The sequence below is a fragment of the Pipistrellus kuhlii genome, unplaced genomic scaffold (assembly GCF_014108245.1).
Source record: "Pipistrellus kuhlii isolate mPipKuh1 unplaced genomic scaffold, mPipKuh1.p scaffold_m20_p_34, whole genome shotgun sequence".
NCBI lineage: Eukaryota > Metazoa > Chordata > Mammalia > Chiroptera > Vespertilionidae > Pipistrellus > Pipistrellus kuhlii.
The window spans coordinates 5518916-5546618 of record NW_023425534.1 but is presented as its reverse complement, the minus strand read 5'-3'; the positions used below and the strand labels follow the sequence as shown (position 1 = coordinate 5546618).

General features: G+C 53.1%; 1 protein-coding gene across 4 annotated transcripts; it reads right to left on the bottom strand.

Annotated features, from left to right (window-relative positions):
• Window positions 1-1995: 1995 nt before the first annotated feature.
• MFN2 (mitofusin 2) lies at window positions 1996-26829 on the bottom strand. 4 transcript variants are annotated; one of them, XM_036460856.2, is made up of 19 exons: window positions 26691-26762; window positions 26232-26299; window positions 20147-20325; window positions 17686-17821; window positions 16708-16870; window positions 15917-16041; window positions 14999-15107; window positions 14809-14916; window positions 13438-13597; window positions 13152-13219; window positions 12899-13020; window positions 11708-11834; window positions 11240-11344; window positions 10887-10989; window positions 10257-10477; window positions 8905-9060; window positions 6046-6242; window positions 4953-5087; window positions 1996-3858 (listed from the first exon to the last, which is right to left on the bottom strand). In XM_036460856.2, exons 3-19 carry the CDS (start codon window positions 20319-20321, stop codon window positions 3789-3791), a joined length of 2280 nt encoding a protein of 759 aa, XP_036316749.1. In that variant the 5' UTR covers window positions 20322-20325; window positions 26232-26299; window positions 26691-26762; the 3' UTR covers window positions 1996-3788. The 4 variants fall into 4 exon arrangements, with proteins under 4 accessions (XP_036316749.1, XP_036316748.1, XP_036316750.1 ...); XM_036460855.2 differs by lacking the exon at window positions 26232-26299 and having other exon boundaries at window positions 26691-26829; XM_036460857.2 differs by lacking the exon at window positions 26232-26299 and having other exon boundaries at window positions 13444-13597; window positions 26691-26829.
• Between the last annotated feature and the right edge of the window lie 874 nt (window positions 26830-27703).

Sequence of the window (27703 nt, the reverse complement as noted above, 5' to 3'; positions counted from 1 at the left end):
ATGAGGTAACACTTCAGCAGCCTTGGACATAGAGGAGTTAGTAAGCTCTGGTGAGATCCAGAAGAACAGGCGAGGGTCAGGGAGGGCAGAGGCCATGAAGGAGAAGCGTGCTGAGCAATTCCAAGAAACGGCAAGGAGCCGGTGTGGCTGAAGCGGAGGCAGCCGAGAAGGGAGGGGCGTGGGAGGCAGCGCAGACCCCAAAAGGCCACTTGCAGGGTCTCGGGCCTCCTTCTAGGCGGAGCAGGGAACCAGAGCAGTGTTTCCGGCAGAGAAGCAGCGTGGTCTGAGCTCTATTTCAAATCTCTATCAAGGTCCCCCTGGCTGCTGCCGGGACACAAACACAAGAGGGCCAGGGTGGGAGGAGGGGCCGAGTCAGGGGGCAGTAACCTGGGTTCCAGGAGTGGTATTTTTGTGTGGAGGGAAGTGCTACGTGTATTTTGAAGTCAGAAACTAGCACGTTATAGACAAAGACAACAGCATGGCAATCAGCAGAGGGGCAGGGGGTGGGAAGACTTGGGGTGATGAACATACACTGTACAGGTGATATATTTTATAGAACTGTACCCCTGAAGCCTGTATAATTTTATGCACCAATGTCACCCCCAATAAATTCATTTCAAAAAGGAAGAAAAAGAAAAACTGCCGGGTTTAGATGCAGCATGTGACAGTGGAGTCCAGGACGATGCCCCGTTAGTGGCCTGGAGCCTGGCAGTGGAGGCTGCTGCCACCTCCCACGCCGTGGCCTCTGAGAGGGACCAGCGGAGCAGGCGGTGGGGGGCACTGCCCAGGGGCCGGGTGGCGGCCCAGGAAACTGACTCGTCATGCCCAGCCACTGCAGAGGGCCCTTCACAGAAAGAGAAAAGGTCACAACCAAGTTCTCAGAAAGCAAGCTAGGGCAGGCCAGGCTGAGTCATGACTTAAGTGAAAAATGAGCGGCTCAGAGTTATAGTGAAATCTGTAAAGAAATCACTCGATTTCCTGGTCCTTAGAGATAAGCTACGCCTTTGCTCTTCTGAGAGGACCAGATTCCTTCCAAGAGTGAGGAGGAACCGCAGGCCGATTACAGAGGGAACTTCCCAGGTGAAGGTCATTTTATTTTTTATTATCACTAGTGGCCCTGCGCACAAATCTGTGCGCCAGTAGCTCTCTGCGGGGCCTGGCTGCTCTGCGCCCGCGGCCTAGAGGCTCTCCGTGGCCCAGAGGCCACTGGCCAGGCGGGGAACACTTGCGTCATTGCCAGGGCGACGAAGCAAGCATTCCACCAGGCCGCACACGTTGCCTGCTCTCAGCAGCCCTCCCCCTCCTCCCCCCCAACCCCCACCTCTTCCCCTGGGGCTGGGGATTCCCGCAGGGCTGAGAGGACTGGGCGCCACCATCTTGTGGCTATGGGTGCTGCCATCTTTGTGACAGAGTGGCAGTTGTTTTGCATATTACTCTTTTATTAGATAGGCTTATTATTGTTAATCCTCACCCAAGAGAATTTTTTTCGTTGATTTTTAGAGAGAGTAGAAGGGAGGAAGGGGGAGAGGCAGAGAGATACATCAATTGGTCGCCTCCTCATCTCATGGGGATCGAACCTGCAACCCAGGTATGTGTCCTTGACCAGGAATCCAACCCTTGACCCTTTGGTGCTCAGGCCGATTCTCTCATCACTGTGCACGCTGGCCAGGGCAAGGTCATTTTATATACTAAGCTGCAGCCCTAACCGGTTTGGCTCAGTGGATAGAGTGTCGGCCTGTGGACTGAAGGGTCCCAGGTTCTATTCCAGTCAAGGGCATGTACCTTCGTTTCAGGCACATCCCCAGCAGGGGTTGTGCAGGAGGCAGCTGATCAATGGTTTCTCTCTCATCAATGTTTCTAACTCTCTCTCCCTCTCCCTTCCTCTCTGTAAAAAAAAAAAATCAGTAACATATATTTTTAAAAATATTAACCTGCAGACTCAGTTATGTCAGAGGGAGTTTGCAGAAGAATAGTAAACTGAGAAGATCCCACAAAGGGTTCCCAACTAGCTTTATTTTCATTTCCAATATGATCAGCAATGATACAGGAGCAATTCAGGCAAATATATCACCTTAAATACATCAGAGAAAAAACTCACTGCCAAGCACGTCTCACTCCAGCAAATGAACATAAACACAGAGAACAGTCAGCAGCATTACATTCAGTGTCTCTGCCACACTTCCTTCAGAAAGTCCCCCTGGGTGGTACGTATTTCATCTTACTTATGGTACAGGTTCAAAATTTCATTCACTGCCCAGGGGCTACATTTAAAAAAATTCTGTGTGGTTATATTAAATAATTCCCCCCCCAAAGCACAAACTCATCGGGATTGTGGGACACTGGTTCACTGGCACGCTGCGAGTGACACCGTGCAGCCCTCCTACCGCTTTGTTCCACACGACAGTGCAGGCTGCGGCTTGAGACCAGTGGGCCCTGGAGGGGATGCCCCTGCGTGGCCGCCCACGTGTGCAGAGACCATCAACGCACATCCTGACACCAGAGAGCACGTAGACTCAAAAGGGCGGGACAAGCCCTGCCTCTGCTGGAAGAGGGGCTGCTTCTTTCTAGCACGTTCTTTGACCTGCACTGCAAAGGCTGTCCCCGAAGGCGGCCTGCCCAGACAGTTAACACTCTGGAGACAGGAACCTGCCCCCACTTTGACCGCTAACAGTGGAAAGCACGTCTCGAAGTTAACAGGAGGCGGCCACGTGTGTGGTGGGAGTGCAGAGCGGGCCCCGGGTTCCCACTGTCCTTGGCCAGCTGCAGCGTCACCGCAGACTCAGCCCAGAGGATGCTTGGCCGAGGCAGGTGGGCCAAGCTGGGGGTGGGACATGTCTCTTTAAGGGGCACAATGGGGGTGCAATCAAGCTAGTGGGGTGACTCTCAGACCCCGTGGGCCCTCAGAGTGAGGTCTAACGGAGGGCCTTGCTCTGCCCCGACTCCATCTTCTCCGGCTGTCCTGAAAGGGGCCCACGCCCCCAGCCTGCCGCCAAGGCCCCCTTCCTGCCACGTCTTTCCTTCTGCCACATCCTTTAACAACCTGGACCGAACCCCCTCTCACTAACAATAAAACCAGACCACGCAGGCCAAGGACCGGACAAGGTTGACAACGAAGAGCAGGGAGGCACGTCCCTCCTGATCACGGTAACAGCCGCCCTCCACACACAAGCTCCCCTAAACTATTCTCACCACCGCGATCAAACTGCCTGTGCAGCATCCTCCTCCCCCTCGTGGCACAGGCCACCTCACCCAAAACCCAGGACGTGGTGCGCCCTGAGCCCCGCCATCAGCGCGTGCCGAGAGCGCTGCGCGGACAAAGCACAGAAGCTGAAGGACCGACTGACACAAGCCAAGTCCTTCCGGGACAGAACCGTATCGATGCGATCCGGGGAGAAAGTCCAGGCCGCCCCTAGAGTGGCCCTTCTCTGCAGGCGCGCTGGGCCGGCGTCTGTGTTGGCGGGAGGAGGGTGTGCAGGCTCCGAGCAGGCATGCGGTGAGGCTGGGAGCCAGGGCCTTACAAGCACCCAATGATGCTCAGACAAGTGTCTCTGACAAAGCAGAGACTCCACTTGATTCCTCGGTGTCAAAAAAGTCTCCTCTAGGGTGTGAGCCGGAAAAATCTCCCTGCAGCAGCAGGCGAAGGAGGGGGAAAAGCGACTAGTGTTTAAGGGCTCAAAACGGCGAGACACTGGTGCTTCCGTTCTCACGGCGGCGGCCGGCCAGGAGCAGCCCTGGGGCGCCCCCGCGGCTGGCACTGCCTTCTCCACGCCGGCTCCGCTCCAGCTGCACTATCTGCTGGGCTGCAGGTACTGGTGCATGAACATGTTGAGTTCACTGTCCATCCAGCCACCTTTATTCCTGCAGAGAAAGGATTTGGCAGTGGTAATAGCTGATAATAATAGGTAATGTTAGCATTATATGCCAAGCCCTGTTCTTGGCACAAACCCCTCCAAAAACCCCTTCTTACACACAAGGAAAATGAGACTTTCCAAGCTGCAAGCTGTTATCTGCTTCACCCTGGGACCACAGGCCAGGCCCTGAACTGGTGGGAACTCTGCCTCCCTGCCTGTCCATTTCCGTTCATCCTGCCCCCAGTGGCCGACAAGCAGCAGACGCTCCCCACATGCGCCTGCTAGCTCCCAAGGGATAAGTGCGTCCCTGGAAAATGGCTGCCTCAGGGGTGGGCGGGAGGGCACACGGACACAGTCAGGGGAGGGGAAGTCTACTTCCCTGGGTTGGAGCCTGTGACCAAAGACAAAGCTCCCGGGGTGCTGCCCCCCAGGGGCAAAGGCAGGAAGTACAAGGTCCCCCATGAACTGACGCTCTATCAGGCTGAGCACACACATTCAGCTCTGTGGCTGTGTCATGAAACCTGACTATTTACAGATGGAAACAGTGAGGCGCACGAAACTCAGTGAATGGCCAGAACACGAATGCCTGGACCAGAACCCTGGACCCCTGGCTCCTCAGGTCAATATTCTTTCCAGCAAACTCTGTTTCGACTTACCCTGCGCAGATGTGGGCTCCCAACTGATTCCTGCCAATTACCTGTGACCTAACAGCTTGCCTGTGGGTAAAATACTGGCTTCCCCCTTCGTGAGCTCAGAGAGAAACACTAAAATGTGGGCGGGGGCCTAGCCCAGTGTCCACAGCACACAGTGGACAGAAAAGGATGCTGAACACTGAGCAGAGCAGCTCATGTCAAGCGTCCGAGATGCTGCAGCTGAGAAGGTGCCAGTGAGCTGTAACACTACAGCCCCAACCTACACCACCTGGCTCCTCTGCTGCCACCACAGCCATCACTGCCAGTGCCTGGGGGACAAAGCTGGCACCACACCTGGCATCTCAAATGCTGGGCAAATGTCTTACAGGGAACAAGCTAAATCCCCGCCAGGAGATGTGTGTTCATGTCACACACTACGGCCCACGCCTCCCCGTCCAGGCCTCCTCACCTGAGCAGCTTGGCTTTGCTCTGAAGTGAAACCAGAACCTCGATTTTCTGGTTCATGGCAGCAATCTCCTGCTCCAGGTTCTCCCGGGTGACATCCACTTGCTGGCACAAATGAGCAAACGTCCCAGACAGTTCCCTAGGAGGAGAGCCGGGATCAACGGGGCAAAGTGGCTGTTTTACAGAACGAAGCTGGTGACTAAATCCTGCCCACCCAGAGGAGGGCAGCCGCCAGGCCTGTCACCCGCTGGCAGCTCCGCCCGGCGCCAGGCCTGGTTCGGTAGAATCCTCCCTACCCCGTGCTGAGTCCTGCACCTCACCGCCAGCACGCACACTCACTGCCACCACCGTGAGGGACCAGCAGTGCAGGGCACCCAGAGCCTGAGACCAGGATTCAGATCTTGGCTCTGCTGCTATGTGACCGGGGACAAGTGACTCCTCTTCAAATCTCCATTTCTTCATTTCAAAAAAGCAAACGCCCAGAAAAATGCCTGCCTCTAAAGGGTTGGAGGAGCCAATGCCTAGCAAAGGGCCTGCCACACGGCAGCTGGCACTCACTCACCACCAGACGCAGCGATCCGCTCGCCCCTGACCAGAGTTGTGCCGTGAAGAATGAGCATGTGCCTTAGAACTGCAAGGCTGCATCCAGAATGCAAGCCTCTAAGGTAGGGGTGTCGAACTCAATCAGAGAAGGGGCCAAAATCTAAAATCCAGCCTAAATCGCGGGCCGAATGGTTTACTGAACAGTCATAAATTGTCATTGTGATGGAAACGCAGCGGAGTGCAGTGATGACAGCGCGGTGCGGGCCACACTGCAAGGCCTGGCGGGACGGATTTGGCCCGCGGGCCTTGTGTTTGACACATGTGCTCTAAGGCAACCTTTAAAGTAATGTCCCTCATCTTACTTGGTCCCAGGCCAGGACACAGGTACCCCTGGAGAGATGCTATCCCCATCCCCGGCTGCAAGGTAGCACCCCACAGCGGAAGGTCAGGGTCAGATGGTGCTCAGGACCCCATGGTTTCCAGGTTGGAAGGGGACCCAGAGGGAATCCTGAGCTGCGGGAGCTGGCGCTGGCGCAGGGCTGCCGGCCACTCACTGCTGGACTTGGTGGCTGCAGTTGGAGCCGGTGTAGCTGATGATGAGCTGCAGCTTCTCGCTGGCATATTCCACGAACTGGCGCTTGAAGGCCCTCTCCTTGGCCTTGGTGGTCCAGGTCAGACGCTCGTAGACATAGAGGAGGCCGTAGAGTCCGAAGGACAGGGCGATGAGCCGCCAGCCCACCGCCTTCCACACCTGCAGAGGCACAACTGTCAGCTGAGGCCATGCCGCCATCCTCTCAGCCCGACCCTGCCAGGACTTTCCCGAGAGCCCCAGGCAAGGAGCCTTTCCCCGACTCAAAACACCTCTTTCAACGCGTCCTTTAATCCCACTGAGGCCCAAAGAGCAGGGGCCAGCTAAAGTTTAAAATAAAGGTCCGAGCCGGTTTGGCTCAGTAAATGGAACACTGGCCTGTAGACTGAAGAGTCCCGGGTTGGATTCATGTACCTAAGTTGCAGGCTTGATCCCCAGCCCTGGTCAGGGCGTGTGTGGAAGGCAACCAATCAATGTTTCTTTCTCACATCAACGTTTCATTCTCTCTGTCTCTCCCGCTTCTTTCCACCCTCTCTAAAAATCAATGGAAAAATATCCTCAAGTGAGGATTATCCAAAAATAAATTAAATTAAATAAGGGAAACTTGGTGTTTGCATATATGATTTACGCAAAACAGTGGGTTGGGGTACAGATCCAGGCACACGGAATTTTTTTTTTAAATCCTCACCTGAGAACTTGCTTACAGAGAGGAAAGGAGAAAGAGAAATATCAACATGAGAGAGAAACTCTTTGCCTTCCGTATGTGCCCTGACCCGGACTGATCCCACAACCTCGGTATTTGCCTTGACTAGGAGCAGAACTGGAAACCTTTCGGTCCACAGGACCAGCTAAACCAGCTGAGCCATCCAGCCGGGCGGCACACAGAATTCTGACTCTGCTGACACTGGCAAGTCACATTCCACACCTCGTTCCTCGGCAGACGGCTCCTTTTTGTCCTGTCTGTAGCACTCTGCTTCAAGGCAGTGTGGCTACACTCAAAGAGCGCTGGGCTTGGAGCCGAAAATCGAGCCCCAGTGCTGCCTGCCATCCTGGCTGTTTCGGTACACCTATTCCCCTAAAACCAGCATAACGGTCTTCACCAATTCACAGGTTTTTTGGGTAAAACGAGATGTTATAAAAGGGTTACATAGCCATCAAGGGCCAGTGTCTAAGCCAATGACCCTCGGCCAGGTCACCTCTGTGAAAGAAACAGAACATGTGCCTCTGCAGGTGGAGGGAGAGGGGCCTCGGCTGTCTCACCTGGTCTTACAGGTTAGAAGGCAATTATGTTTGTTACATTCAGCCACCGTTTCTACAAATCAAATGTCCATATAGAGCAGCTCGCCCACATCATCAAGAAAATTCAAGGTAACCCTGACTGGGTAGCTCAGTGGGTTGCAGTGTCATTTCCATACACCAAGGTTGTGGTTTGATCACCAATCGGGGCACATACAAGAATCAACCAATACATAAAAAAGTGGAACAAATCAATGTTTCTCTCATGCACATGCTCTTAAAATCAATAAGTAAATAAAAAAGGAAGAAAAGAAAGAGCCATGGCCAGTGTGGCTCATTTGGTTGAGCATTGTCCTGAAAGGTTGCTGGTTAGATTCCCAGTCTGGGCACATGACCGGTTGTGGGCTCGATCCTCGAGCAGGGGGCGTGCAGGAGACAGCTGATCCAAGTTTCCTATCATATCAATGTTCTTTTTTTTTCTCTCTCACTCCCTCCCTCTCCCTTCCTGTCTCTAAAAAAATAAATAAATAAAAAAAAATCAATAAAAATTTTTTTAAAAATATATTTTATTGATTTTTTTACAGAGAGGAAGAGAGAGGGATAGAGAGTTAGAACATCGATGAGAAAGAATCATCGATCAGCTGCCTCTTGCACACCCCCTACTGGGGATGTGCCTGCAACCAAGGTACATGCCCTTGGCCGGAATCGAACCTGAGACCTTTCAGTCCGCAGGCCGACACTCTATCCATTGAGCCAAACAGGTTTCGGCAATAAAAAAAATATTTTTTAAAAACGTAAGTTTAAAAAAAGAAAAAAATTCAAGGCATAAGTTATCCTGGCTGCAGTGTCTCCTGGGAAAGGAAGTAAGGAAGTACAGGAGACCCCAGTTATGAAGAAGGCAGCCTGCAGCCCTAGCTGGTTTGGCTCAGTGGACAGAGTACTGGCCTTTGGACTGAAGGGTCCCAGGTTCGATTCCGGTCAAAGGCACAATCCTGGGTTGCAGGCTCGATCCCCAGTAGAGGGCATGCAAAAGGCAGCCAATCAATGATTCTCTCTCATCATTGATGTTTCTACCTCTCTCTCCCTCTCCCCTCCTCTCTGAAATCAATAAAAATATATATTTTTTAAAAGAAGGCAGGCTTGGCCTCTTTTGTATTAAACCCTTTCAATTTTGCTCTTGGTTTTCTTGCCTACAAATGAGAAAGTCCTGGCCACACCCACCTCTCCAGAACCCAGGCCTGTCCATTTCATGGGTCACTTCTCTGCCCACCACACACCCAGGCCCCACAGGGGAAAAAGCACAGCCTTAGAGTCAGACGGGGCCAGAGCTCACAGCCTGGCGAGGTAGTCACAGACTTTCCCGTCTGTCAAATGGGAATGAGCGACCCTAAATGTCAGCGGAGTGAGACATGTAGGTCACTAAGAATATATGTTAAGGGGCTGAGGCTCACACTCAGCTCCGATCAGTGAAGAGAGCTCTCAGTCTCGGATGGAGGTGAACAAGCCGTGCCATGCAGGGACCACAGGACTGTGCCCCAAGTCAGCCCGTCCCCCACCTCCCACCCGCCCACCGGGGCTTGTCACTGACCACTCCTCCAACAACCAGGATGCCCATGGAGGTCCTGGACGTCAGGGAGGCCAGGCCGGTGACCATGGAAACCATGAGCTCTTCTTGGGCGAGGGAGCCCTGAGGCAGGGGGGGCATGCTGGGGTTGGCTGGCGTCAGTGGGATGGGACGCTGAACCTGGAAGAGAGAAACAAGGAAGGGGAAGCGAAATGAGGCTCATTCAATGAACCTTCAGGGACCCTCAAAGCGAGGGGTCCGGAAACAATTCCCAAAAGGCCAAAAGGGGGAAATGAGCTTCATAACAGACCTGCTAGCCCCAAGGTGAGCACTGTGGGATACCACAAAACGTGAGCAGTGGCCACCTGGGAAGGCTTCAGCTTCCCCAAGTGTGAGATATATACCAAGAGCAGCACGTGCAACAACTGAAGTGCAATGCAGAGGGATGGTGTGAAATCTAAATCTCACAGCGGAACACGGAGCCCCGGCCGGGCGGCTCAGTTGGTTGGAGCATCATCCCTTCCATCAAAGGCTGCAGGTTTGTTCCCAGTCAGGGCGCACACAGGAGGCAAGCCATTGGTGCTTCCTTCTCACATTGATGCTTCTCTCTCTCTTCCTTCCCCTCTCTCTAAAATCAATAAACATATCCTTAAGTGAGGAAAAATATTTTTAATGGCATATGGAGAGATATTTTATGTCATCTAGATTTAAGTTATATATTATTATAATGGTTACTTAGAAATATTTACTTTAATTTAACTTAATAGTAATAATGGTTACTTTAATATGCATTAGAAAAAAGAAAAAAAAAAACATGCCGAAACCGGTTTGGCTCAGTGGATAGAGTGTTGGCCCGCAGACTAAAAGGTCCCAGGTTCGATTCCGGTCAAGGGTATGTACCCTGGTTGTGGGCACATCCCCAGTAGGGGGTGTGCAAGAGGCAGCTGACTGATGATTCTCTCTCATCAGTGTTTCTAACTCTATCCTTCTCTCTTCTTTTCTGTAAAAAATCAATAAAATATATATATTTTTAAAAATACAGCCCTAGATAGAGCATCAGCCTGTGGACTGAAGTGTACCAGGTTGGATTCTGGTCAAGGGCACACATGCCTTGGTTGCGGGTGCGATCCTTAGGGGGCAAGCAGAAGGCAGCTGATCAATGATTCTCTCTCATCACTGATGTTTCTACCTCTCCCTCTCCCTTACTCTCTGAAATCAATACAAATATATTAAAATAAATAACGAACGAAAGGAAAAAAAATACAGCTAGCATTTGCAACTTCACAAGCATCAGTGCTCAGGAAATGGTCAGCGTGGCCGTGGGGCCGCCGGGACTGTGGGCCTCCCGCACGCCCGGGGTGAGGGGCTGCGCGTGCCTGGTCATTGTAGCCCATCAAGGCCCGGCGGCTGTTCTTGGGGCCCAGGAACCTGTTCACCAGCATGGTCCAGCCGAGAGAGAAGTGGAACTCGATGTCCTCCTGGAAGTCAGCACACAGCTTGTCACAGTTGAGGTCGTAGCTGAGGGAGAAGCACTGCCGAGGGACCAGCATGTCCATCTGACTCCGCACGGACGCAGGGAGGAGGGGCTTCAGGCCGTCTGTCAGGAAGAGAAGGGGAGAGCACTTCAGCTCCAAGTGCCGCACCAGGGCCGAGGCATGGCACATGAGCCCGCAGCCATGGCCAAGGACGCTGATGGTTCTGCCCAGAAACCAGGCCCGGAGGAGGGCTGTGGGACCCGAGTGCCACACTCGGGCAGACAGGCCAGCTCTCCCAGGGGTGCAGGTCTGGGCTCTCCCCCCTGCTGACATGATGCCTCACGTGGGTTAAGGAGCAGGCCACTCAGCGGGGACGGTCCCGTGTGATAACACAAGATGGCTCCGGGGCTACATGTGGAACAAACTCATGACATCACCCAGAACCTAAAGGCATCCAGGTGACTCATCACCAAGGTGACAGACGGGAAGTGGTCCCTGCGGCCTGGCCTCGAGCCGCCTTCCCGCACTCACCGATCATCTCCTGCTGCATGGTCTGCAGGGAGCCCGTGATGGCCGTGGAGCAGCGGTCCGACATGTTTCGGCCCAGGCCCTCCTCTATGTGGCGGTGCAGCTCCTGCAACCAGACGAGACGGGGAGGGAAGAGGCACCCAGTCAGGACTTCCTCTGGGAGCCGAAGGACACGGATGCTGGGCAGCCCGCGCCCTGGGAGCTGACATGGGAGAGCTGGGTGAGGCCTGGTCCCGTCTGCCCGGCTGAGGGGTCCTGACAGACCAGCAGGGACTGAACCACGGCTGCTAGAGATGCCACCCAGTAGCCAAAAGGATCGAGGGGTGCTTATGGGAGCACGGCTGCTAATGACTCACATTCTTATAAACCTTGAGGACGACGGGAGAAGGGTGGAAATCCATCTGGTACTCGTCCACCAGCACGGAGAGGCGCCTGATCTCCTCGGCCATCGCCGTCGACACCTGTAGAAGGAAACGTTGGGGATGGAGAAAGAACGTGTCCATATCTGCACTGGGAGAGCATCTAGGGAGAGTCTCAGACTCCAATATCCTTCTATTCACCTCCCACCCCCACCCCCCAAGCCAGCCGTTTCCTCTGCTCGGGGTGGCATTAAAGCTTCTGAGGTAGAAGGGACGTGAGAGGTTGGCTGACCAAATGCTCACTAAGCCCTGGAGAAGGTGACCTGCCCGGGCCACACAGTGGACCGGTGAACCCGGCGAAGGCTCTGCACGCTGGGATCAGGCCACTGGCTCCTTCTGGATGAGGAGGTCTGCTTTCCCACGTTTCCACCCCGGACTCTGCTCTGGTCTGAACCCGTTTCTCACCTGCCTTTCGACTTCCTCCGTGATCTGCTTGATCCGCAGTTTGTAGTCCTGTGCCAAGAGCTCCAACTGTTTGTCAATAAACGTCAGCCGCTCCTGCCGCTCCTCGCGCATTTCCAGGCAGTAAACCCTGGGAGAGAGGGCTGGTTACAGGCCCCAGGCCCCTCCACCAGGAAGGGAGCCAGAGGGACTGCCGGGAAGCCTGTGTGAGCCCAGCTGAGGGCCTTATTTCGATTCAGTCAAAGGCACATACCTCGGTTGCAGGCTCGATCCCTGGCCCTGGTCGGGGCCCCTTTCAGGAGGCAACCAATCATGTGTTTTTCTCACATCAATGTCTCTCTCTTTCCTTCTCCTCCATTCCTCTCTCTCTCTCTAAAAAAAAAAAAAAAAAAAAGAAAAAAGAAAAAATATCCTCTGGTGACAATTGACAAAAAAAAGCAGTCAATGGGAAAACGAGGTATTCTCAATTCACATGGCATACTCTCCAGCAGTTTAACAGTCACAGCTCCTAACACATGTACCCACAGATGAAAGCAAAGAGGTGAGTGAGAGAAAGACTGCACAGTAACCAGAATGACGCTGTGGCTGTATGTTCTGCATGTTCTTCAGGGTTTATGCAAAAAGTTTTTCTTACATGGATCATAGGACTACACACCAGATTCATGATCATGGTCACCTATGGTGGGGAGGGTCTGAGCAGAATGACACTGGGTCAAGGGGCTGAAGAATCAAAGGTACTTCCATTTTTTCTGAGTTTTAACGTAAAAATAATATGAAGCATAACTGACTATCAATTCTGTGTGGTAGCAGCAAGGTGCTTTAATCTTTGTGCCTTCCTATATTTCAACATCTCTCCAAAAAAAGGTTGTTTTTAAAATGTGTTCCGCTTTGGGCTCTGAGCATGGCTGTAGTGCCCAGGGCAGCTCCTGGCCAGGCCTCCAGCATGAGCTGTGAGGTGGCATTTCAGAGCCCCATGCTGCACAGGCCCAGTGGGACAGACCCCAATGGTCCCCTCACCAGGCTGCTCCGGGTACCTCTAGGAAGGCCTGGTGGCTGGGAAGGGCACCTGCATGGGACACAGAGACGGCTCTGCTGGCAGGGCTCTGCCCCTGGGCCCATCGTCCCAAGCAGGGGAGTGGCGGTCACTTCCCAGCATCCCCTCTCCCCAGGCCTGCCCGAGCTCCAGGTCCTTACCGCTGCTCTTGAGCCGCGATGTGCAGAGAGTCCATGATGAGGCGAACTGCCTCCGCAATCTGCTTGGCCCGGACCGTGTGCTGCTCGAATTTGGTCTTCACTGCAGACTGGGAGATGCACTCCTGGAACAGACAAGAGGTGCTGAGGAGGCCACATGGCCACCAGCAGGACCAGGCTCTGGTGTCACTGCCCGGGACAGGGCCGGTGACTGCTGGGAAGCCAGAAGCACCAGAGACCAGAATCAAGGACTCACCTCAAACCTCCTCTCAAAATTCTGAAACTCAAGCATTCTCACTTGAAAGCCTTCTGCAAGAGCGCCCCCTAGGAGAACTGCATGTTAGTCTGGAAATAGCTGCAGGGGAGGAAAGTGAAAACCCACAAAGCCATGCCAATGCGACACTTGGCTAAACACTGGGGGGAGCAAAGAGCTCCTCACTCAGGCTGCTCTCACCACATCCTTCTCAGAACTATTTTCTCTCGGCTCACAGCATGAGACCAAACGCCTCAAACGTTAGCGAAAAGGAGGAAGTGGGTCTCACTGTCACCTCCTTCGGGCATGCCCTGGGCCTTCTGGATCCTGGCGTTGAGCGCCTCCTTGGCAGACACGAAGAAGATGCGGTCTCCGGCCTGGCCCCGATCCACCACGCCCAGCTCATCCACCAGGAAGCTGGTGCAGCGCTCCATGTGCTGCCGCCGCACCTGGAGCCAAGCAGAGGGGTGCGTGTGACCAGGTGGGCAGGTGAACCGTCTCCCACCATTTCTGCTCTCTAGTCACCACACTCCTCAGGAGCAATATGGCCACGGGAGTTCCTTAGGGGATGGCCTGCCAAAGGTGTTTTAGGGATAAACTAGAGGTCCAATGCAGGGAGATTCGTTTAAGAATGGGCCTTCCTTCCCCTGGCTGCCAGCACAGCCTTCTTTCAGGTTGGAGCAGCCTTTCCACCTTCCCATGCTGCCCAGAGGCCTGAAGCAGCTGGGGCGGTGTGCAACACCCCACCCCCGCTGCTTTGCGCCTGCATATACAAATTAACCTGCCATTTTTGTTGCATTGATTTGCATATTCACTCCTGATTGGCTGGTGGGTGTCACAAAGGTCCGATCATTTTGCATCTTATTCTTTTATTAGTGTAGATAAACAGAAATGCCAACACATGCCCCAAGGTGCCTCTTGTGAGGGCCTAACCAGTGTCTCACTTTCGTGCCCCAGAATGAAAGGAAACCGGAGTTGAGAAACTTCCACCTGGGCTCTATGCTGACAAGCCGAGTCCTCCAAGGCCTTATCTATGAAATGTCCCCCACACAATCCTGTCTGGCTCTGAAGTCTAGGGTTCTACTACTAGAGCTTCCACATGCCAACAGCCTCTTGGGGCCATCTGCCACATGCCCATCTCAATGTTGAGAGATTTCATCCCTGCTGTAATTCTATTACATCCACCTCACAAGTCACACTGCCCCATGTCAGCCTGCTGACTGCACGCCTTTTCACCCCTTAGTACCAATCTGGGACTCCTGTTCCTTTCATCTCACACACATGAGCCAATTATCTTTGTCCCTCTTTTAAGCCTCCTTCCTGGGTATCTTCCTAGAGCTGAGCTGGTCCTACGATGATTAATCCTGTATGAACCAAAGTGAGCACAGGCCCCAAACAAGGCGCAGCTAACGTGCTGGGGACGCTCTGCAGACCCGGATGAAAACCTCTGAAGGGTGGAGAGATCCGGGAAAGTGACTGGGAGGTGAAGAGAGTGTTTAAAGGCGGCAGAAGACCCCACAGTGAGCGAGGGAACACTTGGGAAATCTGTGGTGATGAAACTCCTTTAGGAAAGGCTGAACCTGGTGCAGCCTGGGAGTGCACAAAGGAGCCCCGGGTACATACACATGTGGGGTGCAGTCCCCACACTGCTGGCACCAACCTCCTCCATGTACTCGGGCTCTGAGGCGGACGCATCCCAGCGGTTGTTCAGAATGAAGATGTTGGGGCGGGACAGGCGCTCGCTCACCTTGTGGAAGAACTGCTTTTCCTGCAGGAGAGGGAAAGGCCTCAGCGGAGGGGCCCCACCAGCCAAGGCCCTGGGAGCGTGGGAAAGGCGGAGGAGGGGTTACCGTCTGCATCAGGGTAGACTCCGAGTTGGCCACCAGCACAAACACATCAGCGTCCAGGCAAAACTTGTCAATCCAGCTGTCCAGCTCTGTGGTGACATCGATGCCAGGGCTAGAGGTGACAGGGTTAAACCAATATCAGGCACACAGGCCGTGGGTCCTGTTCTTCCTGCTGTGGCAGACCTGAGGCAGCCAAGCAAGGGAGAGACGGCTAAAGGGGGGGTAAAATGTCATCCCTTCCTTTTCGTTTCATAACACTCCAGGTAATCCGAGTGTGTTTCCTGCCTCGTGCGTCTATCACTTTTACAAAAACATCAAGATTTATAATTTTGCTCTGGAGATAAACAAGGTGGCGTGCTGCCCTGGCCTGTAGCTCCGCTGGTTAGAGCGTCACCACAATACACCAGGGTTTCAGGTTCAATCGCCGATCGGGGCACATATAAGAACAAACCAGAGAATGTATAAATAAGTGGAAACAATTGATGTTTCTCTTTCTCTAAAATTAATAATTTTTAAAAAGGTGAAGTGTTATATTCATGAGAGTCCAGTAAGCACTACAGTACCGTATTTCTTGATACAGTTGCAACCTGCCCACAAAGCAGGAACAAAGTAAAGTGCTCCTTCCCCAAAAATAAAGTACAACACGAACGCCACCTCCCGACACATACTAGCATTGGGTTGAGGCTTTGGTCACCCCTCCCATTTCTCCCCACAGGCCATCACTGGCACATCTTCAGGGCAATGATGCCAATGATACCATAACCAGACCCCGGAGGGAATCCAAGAGGCAGAGGGAGGTGGTAGAGCCAATACATAAGCAGAGCAAAGACAGGGCCCAGGGGACACTGGCTTGGGTGATCCAGAAATGGGACTCCTGGCCCTCTAGGTTTAGACTTCCTACGCAGGCACCTTCCCTCTTACCTGTCCATCAGCACGAGGTCATCCTTCAGCAGCGGGCACTTGGAGTTGGGCCACATCACACTCACCAGGCTGCCGGCATGCAGCTGCTCATCCTGGTGGAGGGCATGCGCCAGCTGGTTCACGGTCTGATGGGGGGAGGGGAGGGACGTTCAGGGCTCAGGCCCAGCTGGTAGCTGCTGCCACACGACAGACTGCCTGTGCTGCCTGGCGTGGCACAGTGGCCTGAGACTGCTTTGCTTCCCCTTTCCTTTCACTGCACACATAAAAGCCAAAGCTGGGAGTTGTCAGGAGAACCAACTATTCTTCACTCCCCCTCAAGCTTCTCCCTCAGACACTGCGCTAAAGCTGGCAGTGCTCTGTAGTAAGTCTTTATGAACCAAAATGCGCATCTGGCCCCACACAAGAATGCAGCTGGCTCTCAGGAAAATTAAATGTACCAGCTCCTAGCTGTTATGTCAGAACCCGCAAGCAAATGCAGGAATCGCTCTCTGGAAACTTCCCCCCAAGGAGAACAAGGCATGTATTCTCTTCAGGTCAAGAGAAAAGCCGGATGGCCTGCTGGGTAATATGCAAGGACCTGCAGGCTCCCATTCCTGGCGTTCCCGGTTCCAGCCCTTCCTGGAACAGCTCTCCTCCTAAACAGCCAGGGAGGAGGGCCGCCACACCCATCACCAGGCACCACCCTCTGCTAGGAGCCGTTACTCCTGTCTTGCTAGTTGGTCTAAGCCCAGACTCACCCTCCAGGATGCCCAGGGCCGCGGCCCTGCCCCCAGTCCCACCCAGCACCGCACCTTGATGCTCCTCTTCTCCTCCGAGCCCTCCGTGAGGAGGAAGGCCTCGTGGCCATCTGTGCCCTCCACCCGCAGGAAGCAGTTGGTGGTGTGGCCGATCCCGGAGGGCAGTACTTTGTCCCAGAGCATGGCATTGATCACGGTGCTCTTCCCGTTGCTCGTCCTGTGGGAAGGGGACACGGGCTGTCAGCGAGGCACCGACACCTGCACTTCGGGCTTTCGCAATGAGGTTAGCAGCCTGGAGGCCCGAGGCCTTGTTGTCTGCAGTGACAGCAGTGCCCGGACAGGCAGAGCGGGCGCTGAGTTTATGGAAATGCGCGGACAGAGGCCTGTCCTATCCTGTGAGGTGCTCCTGGCTCATCACTGCAAACCAACATGCAAGGCACTTACACGGTGGGGAGTCAGCACGGTGTGGTTTATGTCCTTAACCAGGCCTGCCCTGACCGCAAGCCTCTCAGCGTCACTGATGGGACCACTGAAGGAGACCCACCCTTCCACTGAAACCACTGACCCTCAGTCTCAGTGACCCCAGCTGAATGGCCCCGATGTCCCTGGCTTCCGCAGAAGGCCGAGTGTGCTGCTCCTCTCCCCCTGTGCTCCTCCTCACATGAGGCCCCACCACGTCCGCCCAGCGGGTAACTCACATGTGTCAAACACAAGGCCCGAGGGCCAAATCCGTCCCGCCAGGCCTTGCAATGTGGCCCGCACCGCGCTGTCATCACTGCACTCCGCTGCGTTTCCATCACAATGACAGTTTATGACTGTTCAGTAAACCATTCGGCCCGCGATTTAGGCTGGATTTTAGATTTTGGCCCCTTCTCTGATTGAGTTCGACACCCCTAGGGTAACTACTGCCGCAGGGCAGCCTCTCGTGCCCTCAGGACTGTGAGGTGCTCAGCCTGTGGTCCTGCCCAAAGTGTCTCTCTCACCCGCCCGCCCGCCAGCCCCGGAGGAAAAGGCGTGAGGACGGAAACTCACCGGCCAAAGAAAGCCACTTTCATGTGCCGCCGGGCCAGCACCTCGCTGATGCCCCGCACTTTGGACAGGTAGCCTTTGACGTCCAGAACCTGCTCCTCTGTCGTAACGGGGTCCAGCTCTGCATTCCTGTGGGTGTCTGGGGGCGGGGAGGGGAAACGGGTCAGCACCCGCTCTCAGGAGTCCCACCGTCGCGTCGGGGAGGAACAGAGGCCACCGAGGCGGCTCCCTGCCGCTGGGCTGAGGTCCCGACTCCCTGCTGTGGCTGCAGTGCGCAGTGACCAGCACGGCTCCCGGGGCCGGACTACCTGGCTCCCTGCGGGAAGGACCTGCTGCTCTCGCCTCTTCCCAGCTTTGTGGCCTCAAGCAAATGGACCTTCCTGGGTCTTAAAATGCAGGTAACAGTCCCTACCTCCCATGACTACTGCAAGTATCCGTCACTAGCCACCATTTTTAGCACTTTTAAAAGCACAAGAAGCGCTAAAAATGATGGCTAGTGCATGACGGATACTCAAATATTGACTGTCATCATTTACGTTCATGTTTAGTACTTAATAAATACCAACTTCTCACTACCTGCCAGGCACAATTTTGACCACTTTTCAAAGCTACAATTAAAAGAGGCAGCCAGTAGCCCTATCCGGTTTGGCTCAGTGGATAGAGCATTGGCCTGCGGACTCAAGAGTCCCGGGTTCGATTGTACCTTGGATGCGGGCAAATCCCCAGTAAGGGGTGTGCAGGAGGCAGCTGATCAATATTTCTCTTTCATCGATGTTTTTAACTCTCTATATTTCTCCCTTCCTCTCTGTAAAAAAATCAATAAAATATATTTAAAAGAGACAGTCAATAGGCCAACAAACTCTCAGTCCTAGAGCAGTAACTCTTCCCTCCCCAGCCAGGGCAATCCCAACACAGAATCCCAGAATTCTCCAGCTCTTTCCCTTCCAGTCCACCAACAGGAAAGGCCTCATATTTTCATCAAAAAAAAAAGAAAGACATGGAAACACCCCTCCTGATGCCATCTCATAAAAACCTTCACTAAGCACGTGTCTGCCCACAGCCCACCTGAGTAAGTGACTCAGAGGGTTATAGTCGGCTCTGGGAGGACTGAGGCCTGGTCTGCCCCATCGCTGCATGCCACTGCTAGGCGCCAGAGATACTGCTAAATAAGCAGGTCACGAACAGGAATAATGTCAACAACCAACCTTATCACGTTAAAACTCAGATTTTGAAGTTTAACAAATATTAGGAAATACTTTCTCTTGCCTCAGGCCTATGCTAAGAGCAGGGCATAGATAAGTCCACTCTCAATCTCAGACACTCAAGCTGTAACACAGTACCGACTGGGCGCCTTACACACAACGGAAATGTACTGATAGGAATGCCAGCTGGTGGGTGAGGGCCCTCTTCGGGTTCCAACTTCTCGTATCCTTACTGGGTGGAAGGGGCTAGAGCTTCGTGGGGGTCTTTTTTATAAGAGCACAAATCTCAATTCATGAGGCCTCCTCCCTCCTCAGGACCTCATCACCTCCCACAGGCCCCACCTCCTAACACCATCACATGGGCCTTAGGAGTCCAACATGGGAATCTAGGGGGACACAAACATTCAGACCGTAGTACTAGACATGTTTCCTTTCCTTTAAATAACGATCCTCAGAACAGAGGTGGCCTAGAAATAGTTCTGAGAAATAGCAGCCTGACATGTAAACCAAGCATGAGCCAAGCGTGTCCCTGGAGCTTTTCCACTGAACCTCTAGGGTTCCACAGACTAGAATCGGAAAACCCCTGGTCTCGCCCGAGCCCTGCTTTCCTAAGTGAAGAGACCAAGGGCAGATAAGACTCAGCTACTGCATCTTTCCTGACCATCCCAGGACCCGGAGTCAGGATGTGCCTTCCTGAGAGGGAGCCTGAGAAGTCAGTGGCTGGAGGGGCACTCGGACTGAGCAGGACCCTGGGAACCAGCCCGTCTGTGCTGAGCCTCCAGGCCGGGCTCCAATCAGTAACTAATGACAAAGGTGCCGGTGAGGCAAGTTTCCTATTCATAGTCCTGTCGTCTAAAAATATCAGAGAACACCCTGGTCAGAAATAAACACCCAGAAAGAGCCCCGGATGAATGGCAGCAGAGCTGGGCCAAGGAAAACACCGGGGGAAAGCCCTGTGTGCCACTTACACGGTACCATGCACCTCACCCTCCACCTGCTTGTGTTTCAGATGGGGATTAGATCCGCCCAGCCCTCGTGATTAAATGAAGTCGTACAGGGAATCCTTAAATGACAGATCCCTTGTTTTCCTGGCCGATCTCCCTGACACCCAACTCCACACCATTCCGAGCACAGCGTGGCTGGAGGTAACACTGCATCTGGGCAGGAGCCCCCAGGCGCAGGGCTGTTCTGTCCACCCCCAATCCCTGCCCCTAAATATCAAAACTGACAGGAGTGGGCCCGGCGCAGCAGGCCTGTCTCACCTTCCAGGAAGGTGGCGCTCTCTTGGATGTAGGCCCCCAGCTGCTCAAAGATGCCATTGATCTTCTTCTTGGCGGTGACAAAGTGCTTGAGGGGAGAAGCATTCACCTCCGCCATGTGTCTCTTATCCTTCTTGACGGTGACAACGGAGTTGCATCGAGGGAAGAACAGGGACATCGCGCTGGAAGAGAGGAGACCGTCAGCGAGCCCGGGACACCGGCTGGCGTCACGCTGGTGTGTGGCAGGGGCTGCAGGGGGGCGGGACCAGCCGGGGGTCCATCGAGAACACGGGCTCCAGGACCAGAGCAGGGCCAGGGAAGTAGGAGCCACATCTCACGAGTAAGCAGGACTTCTCAGGACACTGGGGCCAGGCTCCCTGTCACGGAGCCTGGGCACTCAGACGCGAAGTCAGCGCCCGAATTCAGGCCTAGCACTGGCCATGCCTCGCCTGCTGGACAGTGACAGCCCCTGCCTTCCCCACCTCAGAGAGACGAGGAGGAATCGAGAGGCAGAAAAGCATGACAGAAACCCACCTCTCTCCTACACATCGCCCACCTGAGACCCAGCGCTGAACACTGAAAGCAGGAAAGCAAAGTGACACTCAAAAGTCAGCGACTCCCACCACTCTCCCCTGCTGTCCGGGTCCCAACGACCCTAATTTTATTTTATTTTTTATTTTATTTTTTTTATATTTTATTGATTTTTTTTACAGAGAGCAAGAGAGAGGGATAGAGAGTTAGAAACATCGAGAGAGAATCATCGACCAGCTGCCTCTTGCACACCCCCTACTGGGGATGTGCCCGCAACCAAGGTACCTGCCCTTGACTGGAATCGAACCTGGGACCTTTCAGTCCGCAGGCCAACGTTCTATCCACTGAGCCAAACCGGTTTTGGCGCGACGACCCTAATTTTAACAGATTTTGGTTTGGGGGTTGGGGGCACAGAGGCAGGATGATCCTCAGGAGAGGTCCATACTTTAGTTAAAAACATGCATTGTCTCTCTCATCATCAATGTGTGCACAGTAGGAAGTGTGGAAACTAAAGGTAAAAAGAATCCCGAGGAGCTATGTAGTAACTGACAAGCTCAGTGGCCGAAAGTCACAGCACAGGATGACCTGATGATAAATTCCTAACTGGGTAGGTCATGGTGGGCAGTCACACCTCAGGCCTAGAACCTCCTCAGTAAAAAGTTAATCTTTGCCTGAACCTTCTGTTCTTGGGTATCTGGGAACTTCTGAAATATCAGAGTAACGCTCTTTTCCAGCCCCCTCAGAGACATACCCACCCTCATGGGAACACATATCATCTCTAGGCCACCTCTGCTCACTGTAAACGTCAAAGGTTAACTATTCTTACACACCAGTACAAAAGTAGTATGTGTCTGTCCATTTTACTTTCCATCCAATCAGAGGTTCCCAAGCTCTGCTCTCCGGCCTCCTAGTCTGCTCTCCGGCCTCCTAGCCACCAATGGATTCATGTAATCACCCTCGGTTCCCTCCTTTCATTCCCCATGCATGAAAGGAGCTGCAGATCAGCCATGCCCATAGCATGTTCTCAGCCAGCATTTCCTCGATCTTGCTCCCGGTCATGTCCTTAGTCTGGCTCTAACAAAGTCCTGTTAAGAGTCATATTTCTGCGTGGCAGGGGCTGCAGAGGGGGGCGGGACCAGCAATAAATATTTCTATTCACAGGGCTGGCAGTTCTCTCGGACACCACCTCCCTGTGATAAACTCTGATAGCGTCCATCAGCACGGCCTGTTTCTGGGCGGGAGGCTCTCTTGCTCTCCCGCACTCACACATCTTCCCAGCCCGGCTTTTCCAGAGAGCAGTAACACGTTAGGGGTCTCCAGACCTCACTCCCAAGCCCTAGAGACATTTGGCTCGAGTCACAAGGACAGACGGAAACGAAGAAGGTAGCATCCTCGTGTGGTTGGGAATCCGGTCCCAAAGGCAGGCTGTTGCTCAGAGACCCCACTACACACACAGCTACTCCGCCAGCAGAGCCTGGCATCCTGCGAAGTGAAAGGGAAAAAGTCCTCCGTGGGTGAGTCAGTGAGTGCCACAGCCATGTGGGTGTGCCTGGCTCTGCCCTCCGCAACACCCGGCAAATTCCTGTCTGCCACTCCCTCTCCAGCAGGCCTAGTCAGAGCCATCAGCCCTCTCATGGCCAACGCCAAGCCATCATTCTCTCTCCCTGGGAAAGGAGAAGGCGTTGCTCATGAGTAAGCATACACACATGACAAACTTCCAAAGGGTGTCAAAGTTCCCAAGGAACAGCTGAGACCAGTTTGGCTCAGTGGATAGAGGGTTAGCCTGCGGACTGAAGGGTCCCAGGTTTTATTCCGGTCAAGGGCATGTACGTTGGTTGCGGGCACATCCCCAGTCAGTAGGGGGTGTGCAGGAGGCAGCTGGTCGATGTTTCTCTCTCATCGACGTTTCTAGCTCTCTATCCCTTACCCTTCCTCTCTGTAAGAAATCAGTAATATATATATATATATATATATATATATATATATATATATATATGTGTGTGTGTGTGTGTTTTTTTTTTGTTTTTTTTAAGAAGCTCCTAAGAAACAAAGTATCTAGAAAAAGTAGATTTTGCATACCTGAAAACTGGATCCTAGGAACTAGCCATCCCAAGGAATGGGCAGAAAGACAGACAGACCCAAGGGAAATTGCAACCAACATGTTTTGCCCACAGCCACAGATTACTCTGCATTGTTAATGACTTCGGGAGGAGATAGGAGTGACTTGTGTGTCCGTTTCTACCTTCCTCCTCAGTAAAACATCACAACTGCGGGAGAGTTTCTTAGCTTGGAGGCCATGTGTCAAGGGCTTACTAAGAGACAGAAGCCTGGCCAGTGTTGCTCAATGGTTGAGCATCAACCCATAAACCAGGAGGTCATGGTTCAATTCCTGGTCAGGGCACATGCTGGGGTTGTGGGCTCCATCCCAAGTGGGGGGCATGCAGGGGGACAGCCGGTCAATGGTTCTCTTTCATCATTTATGTTTCTTTCTCTCTCTCTCCCTCTCCCTTTTTCTCTGGAATCAATTACACACACACACACACACACACACACACACACACACAAACTTTTTTTTTTTTTAAGCTTCTAGTCCAGCACCCTTGGAAAAAAAATAAGAGAGACAGCAGTGGTCTGAGAAGGGACACTGGGCCCTAGCTGGTTTGGTTCAGTGGATAGAGTGTTAGCCTGCGGGCTGAAGGGTCCCAGGTTCGGTTCTGGTCAAAGGCATATTCCCAGATTTCAGGCTTGATCCCCAATGGGGGAGCATGCAGGAGGCAGCTGGTCAGTGATTCTCTCTCATCATTGATATCTCTCTCTCTCTCTCTCTCTCTCTCTCTCTCTCTTTCTCTCCCCGTGTCCCTTTAAAAAAAAAAAAATTTTTTTTTTAATTTTTTTTTTTAAAGGGACACTGGGAAGAAAACATCACTCTCCTCCAAAGCAGAAGAGGAGAGAGCATGCGATCAGGCTGACGGAGGCCCAGCAGGTAAGGCTGTTGGAGAAACAGGAATGCAAGAAGTAAGAGAGGAAAACCACCGACGGGAGAACAGGGATACCTGACACGGGCGTGAAGTAGCGTGCAGATGACAGATTCTGGAATGTACACAGCTGGGTACAAATCGTGCTCAGTCTATTTCTGCGCTATATAAACTTGAGCAATTTATTTATCCTCAAAGCCTTGGATTCGTCACATGTACAAGGGTGATGCCCACAGACTAAGAAGACTGGGGATGGCAGTACAAGCTCAAAGGTAACTTTATATGTTTCATAGCAACCACAGACTCTGCCAGCAAGATCACAACACCTCCACAACACACCCACAGCTCCCACACCTGCTGCCAGGAGGATGGAGTAAGCAGGTCTGCTCAGACTCAAGGCTGACTTGCTTCCAGGCAGCAAGTTCCCTGAGAACCACAAGGCTTTTATTTGTTTGTTTGTTTGTTTGTTTGTTTGTTTTATATATTTTTATTGATTTCAGAGAGGAAGAGAGAAGGAGAGAGATAGAAACATCAATGATGAGAGATCATTGATCGGCTGCCTCCTGCACACCTCCTACTGGGGATCAAGCCCGCAACCTGGGCATGTGCCCTTGACCGGAATCGAACCGGGGGCCTCTCAGTATGCAGGCTGATGCTCTATCCACCGGCCAGGGTCGAATGGCTTTTAGAAGCAAGTGCTTTAAAGTTCTGGTCATTGCTTACAAGCCCAAAAGACATGAAATGAAAGGTGTTAGTGTCCAGTAAGTGCAAGATTCAAAGGCACGCATGCTAGTAGTTCAGTGTTGCTTTGACATTACAAGGTCTACTGGGACTTCAGCTTGTCCAGGAGCTGACTGCTCTCCCCATTCCCCAACTTGCAGCTGCATGACACGCCCACATGGAACCGCTCACGTGGAACCCCCAACCCCTCCAAACTCTGATGGCTCTGGCTCTGCTAATTCCCGAGCTGAGATGCTGCTTTCAGCCTGGAATCCTCTTTCCTTTTTCACCCATTTGACTCCTACTGACCTTCTAGGCTCAACTCTAGTGGCATCCCTCCACAAAGCTCCCCTGATGTCTCCAGGGAGGACGACCACCTTACCTGGCATTTTGGTTTTTTGCCCTACTCCAGTGGTCAGCAAACTCATTAGTCAACAGAGCCACATATCAACAGTACAACCATTGAAATTTCTTTTTTGAGAGCCAAAAACCGACTTCTGCGCATGGGCCACAAAGTTTCAATCGCACTGTACGTGGGTGCCCACACGTGGCATTTTGTGGAAGAGCCACACTCAAGGGGCCAAATAGCCACATGTGGCTCGCGAGCCGCAGTTTGCCGACCACCGCCTTACTCTGTCTCCCTGTCTAGTCTATGAGCTTCTAGAAAGCCAATCTCCGACACAGAGCAGTGGCCTATTTTCACTTCTACTTCCTCCTCCACAGCTGTGAGAACCATGGTTTGAGTGAGACTGCCCTTCATGGGCAGCATCTTCTTACCCTTCCATCCCTGGAGCACCCACATCTACTTTTTTCTTAAAAAGCAGCTTTTGACTAAGCATGTGTTTCTTAGTATTTGGAACAAGCCTTTCAGAAGCCAGGGCTGAATCCTCCCAAAGAGCACAGGCACACCAACGGGCCTAAGTTGCAAAATACACGCACACAAGACAAGACAGGGCCCCTACCATCTTGGGCTTCGCCTGCTGGCTTCCCAGCCTTCCAGGAAGTGGGAGGCGCTGGGTTCCTGTCCCTCTGGAAAGCGCTGATAGCCCCTACTTCCCTGCAGGGCTCTCCGCAGGCAGGGGGCCACCCCAGGCACAGCTGTCCCCTGTGCTTGCAGTTGTGACTGCTGCAAAGCATCCTGAGGTCGTGGTTTCAGAGAGTTTACGAAAGCCCTTCCCACGCATGGCCCACAGCACGCTAGTGCACCCCCTGTTCCACTCTGTGCTTCAGACCCCTCCCCTGGAGCACATGCGCGCAATAGAGACTTTGGGCAGCAAGGCCTGTGGTAAAGACACTAGTTTAACTGGACTTCATGCAGCCTTTCACAGATTTGTCTGAAGAAACCCTTCTTCTATGTAACAGTTTTTTAAATCCTGATCACACCCCAAAGAACTGCTAGCGGAAACAATATTAAGAGACTATTAGTGCCTTGGCCAGGTAGTTCAGTGGTTGGAGCGTCACCCCGTACACGAAAAGGTCTAGGGTTTGGGGACACACTCAGCAGACATAACCAGGTTGCAGGTTCGACCCCCCCCCCCGCCCAATCAGGTGCGTAGAGAAGGCAACCAATTGATGTTTTTCTCTCTCTTCTCTCTCAAATACACACACACACGCGCGCGCTCACATACACACACAAACATACATGTTGTTATTAATGTTAACCTAAGACCAGAACCAAACCAAATTCCAAACTGAAACTATAAGCCTATTAGCACTCCATGCTAACAGAAAGCTTTGCCTCAACTCAGGCCATTAGGAGAGAAGCATTAGGTGTCTTGGGTGTAGGGAGAACAGTAGCAAAATTCACCGCGGGCTGCGTCTGGATGCCAAGCACAGTCCCTGGATCCACACCACCTCCTTACCCAGATTTACGTAGAGCAACTCCTAGCAGGGAAAAGAAAACAGATCCACGGGTCGTCTGCTGGCACAACTGAAAACAGAGGAGAGGCTGAGAAACTGAAACAGAAGAGCATATGCAGGCAAAGCGGGCAGAGCTGACTCTTAGAAGCGTGTGATAAGGAGCCAATCTCTGCTGTGCAGAGAGCGGGAGGGTGGAGCCAGCACAGCAGAGCACAAGCCAGGAGGACTAATTCCTCAGAGAGTCTAGAGATCCCAGCTGCTTCCTGAACTGTCAACTACTAAGCAGGGTCTCTCCGCAACCAGCGAAATCCTCCACGGAAACAGAAAGGAGATAGTGTTTCAGCCGGGGCTGGGGAACTCCAGCTCCGAGCAAAGATGGCCCACTCCAGAGACTTGCCTAACAGAGCTGTCCCTTTCCCTCCACCCAGACCAGAGCACCACGAGTCCCAGCCACCACTTACTTTTTAGATGGTGAAGGTCCTTCACAGGGTGGGCATTGTGGGCATGGCCGGGCCAAAAAGACCAAAGGTATTTCGGTTCTCCTGGGTCAAGTCTCAGATTGAAGTTGGCTACTGGTTGTGTTAACTCCACCAATTCCAACTTTGGAAAGAAAAGGGGACATGTCAACAGACAGAGGGGAAAACACAACAACAACTGGTACGCAAAGCATGTCTAATCGGGTATAAAGCTCAGCAAACTCATCCCTGAGGGAAGCTGACTCACTGAGGGAAGCTTGCTTATTCACCGGGGTGCGGGGTGACATGTGAAGTGCCCCAAGGAAAAAACACAACACGCAGGCGTGGGGCCAATCCTGGGTGTGTACAAACATACATGCAGTCCTGTGTGTTGGCCTGAGAGTCAGCCATGTGCTGGGGAGAGGGAGGGGCGCCGGTAGGAGCAAATCCAGAGTGGGGAGAGGAACGGAGGAGGAAGCAGGAGGAGGACAGGGCTTAAGGGCGCCGAACTGAGAACTAGAGATAGGCGGGCCATCATCTGAGCCCTTTCTGGGAGGAGGGAACAAAAAAAGATAAGAGAAATTAAAGAAATAGGGCAGTGAAGGATGACAAGAGAGGGGGGAATGGGCAGGTTTTGGCTTGTGCACCTAAACAGCTTATTATTCGGCATTTTCTGCGTGCCTTCTTTGTGTGTGCCAGGCCTAGCATTAGGGATGGCTTAAAAAAAAAACACAGACCCTGCCCTCCAGGAGCTTGCCATCGTGTTTGAAGTCAAACCAGTAAAGAGACAACCGTGTGAGAGAGTAGGAAGTGCCCAAAGCAGGGCAGGGCGGGCAGCGCAGGGCGCTGCGCTGAAGATCGCGGGCGCTGCTCACGTGCGGAGTAAATGCTGGCCAGGATAAAGGGCTGGGAATGAGGAGACCGAGCAGGGGGGTGACATGTGGCCGGGAAGCCTAGGGTGACGAGGGGTGTCAGGGGACCCCACCCCGAGACCCGCCCCTCTCCGCAGGGCCGAGGCG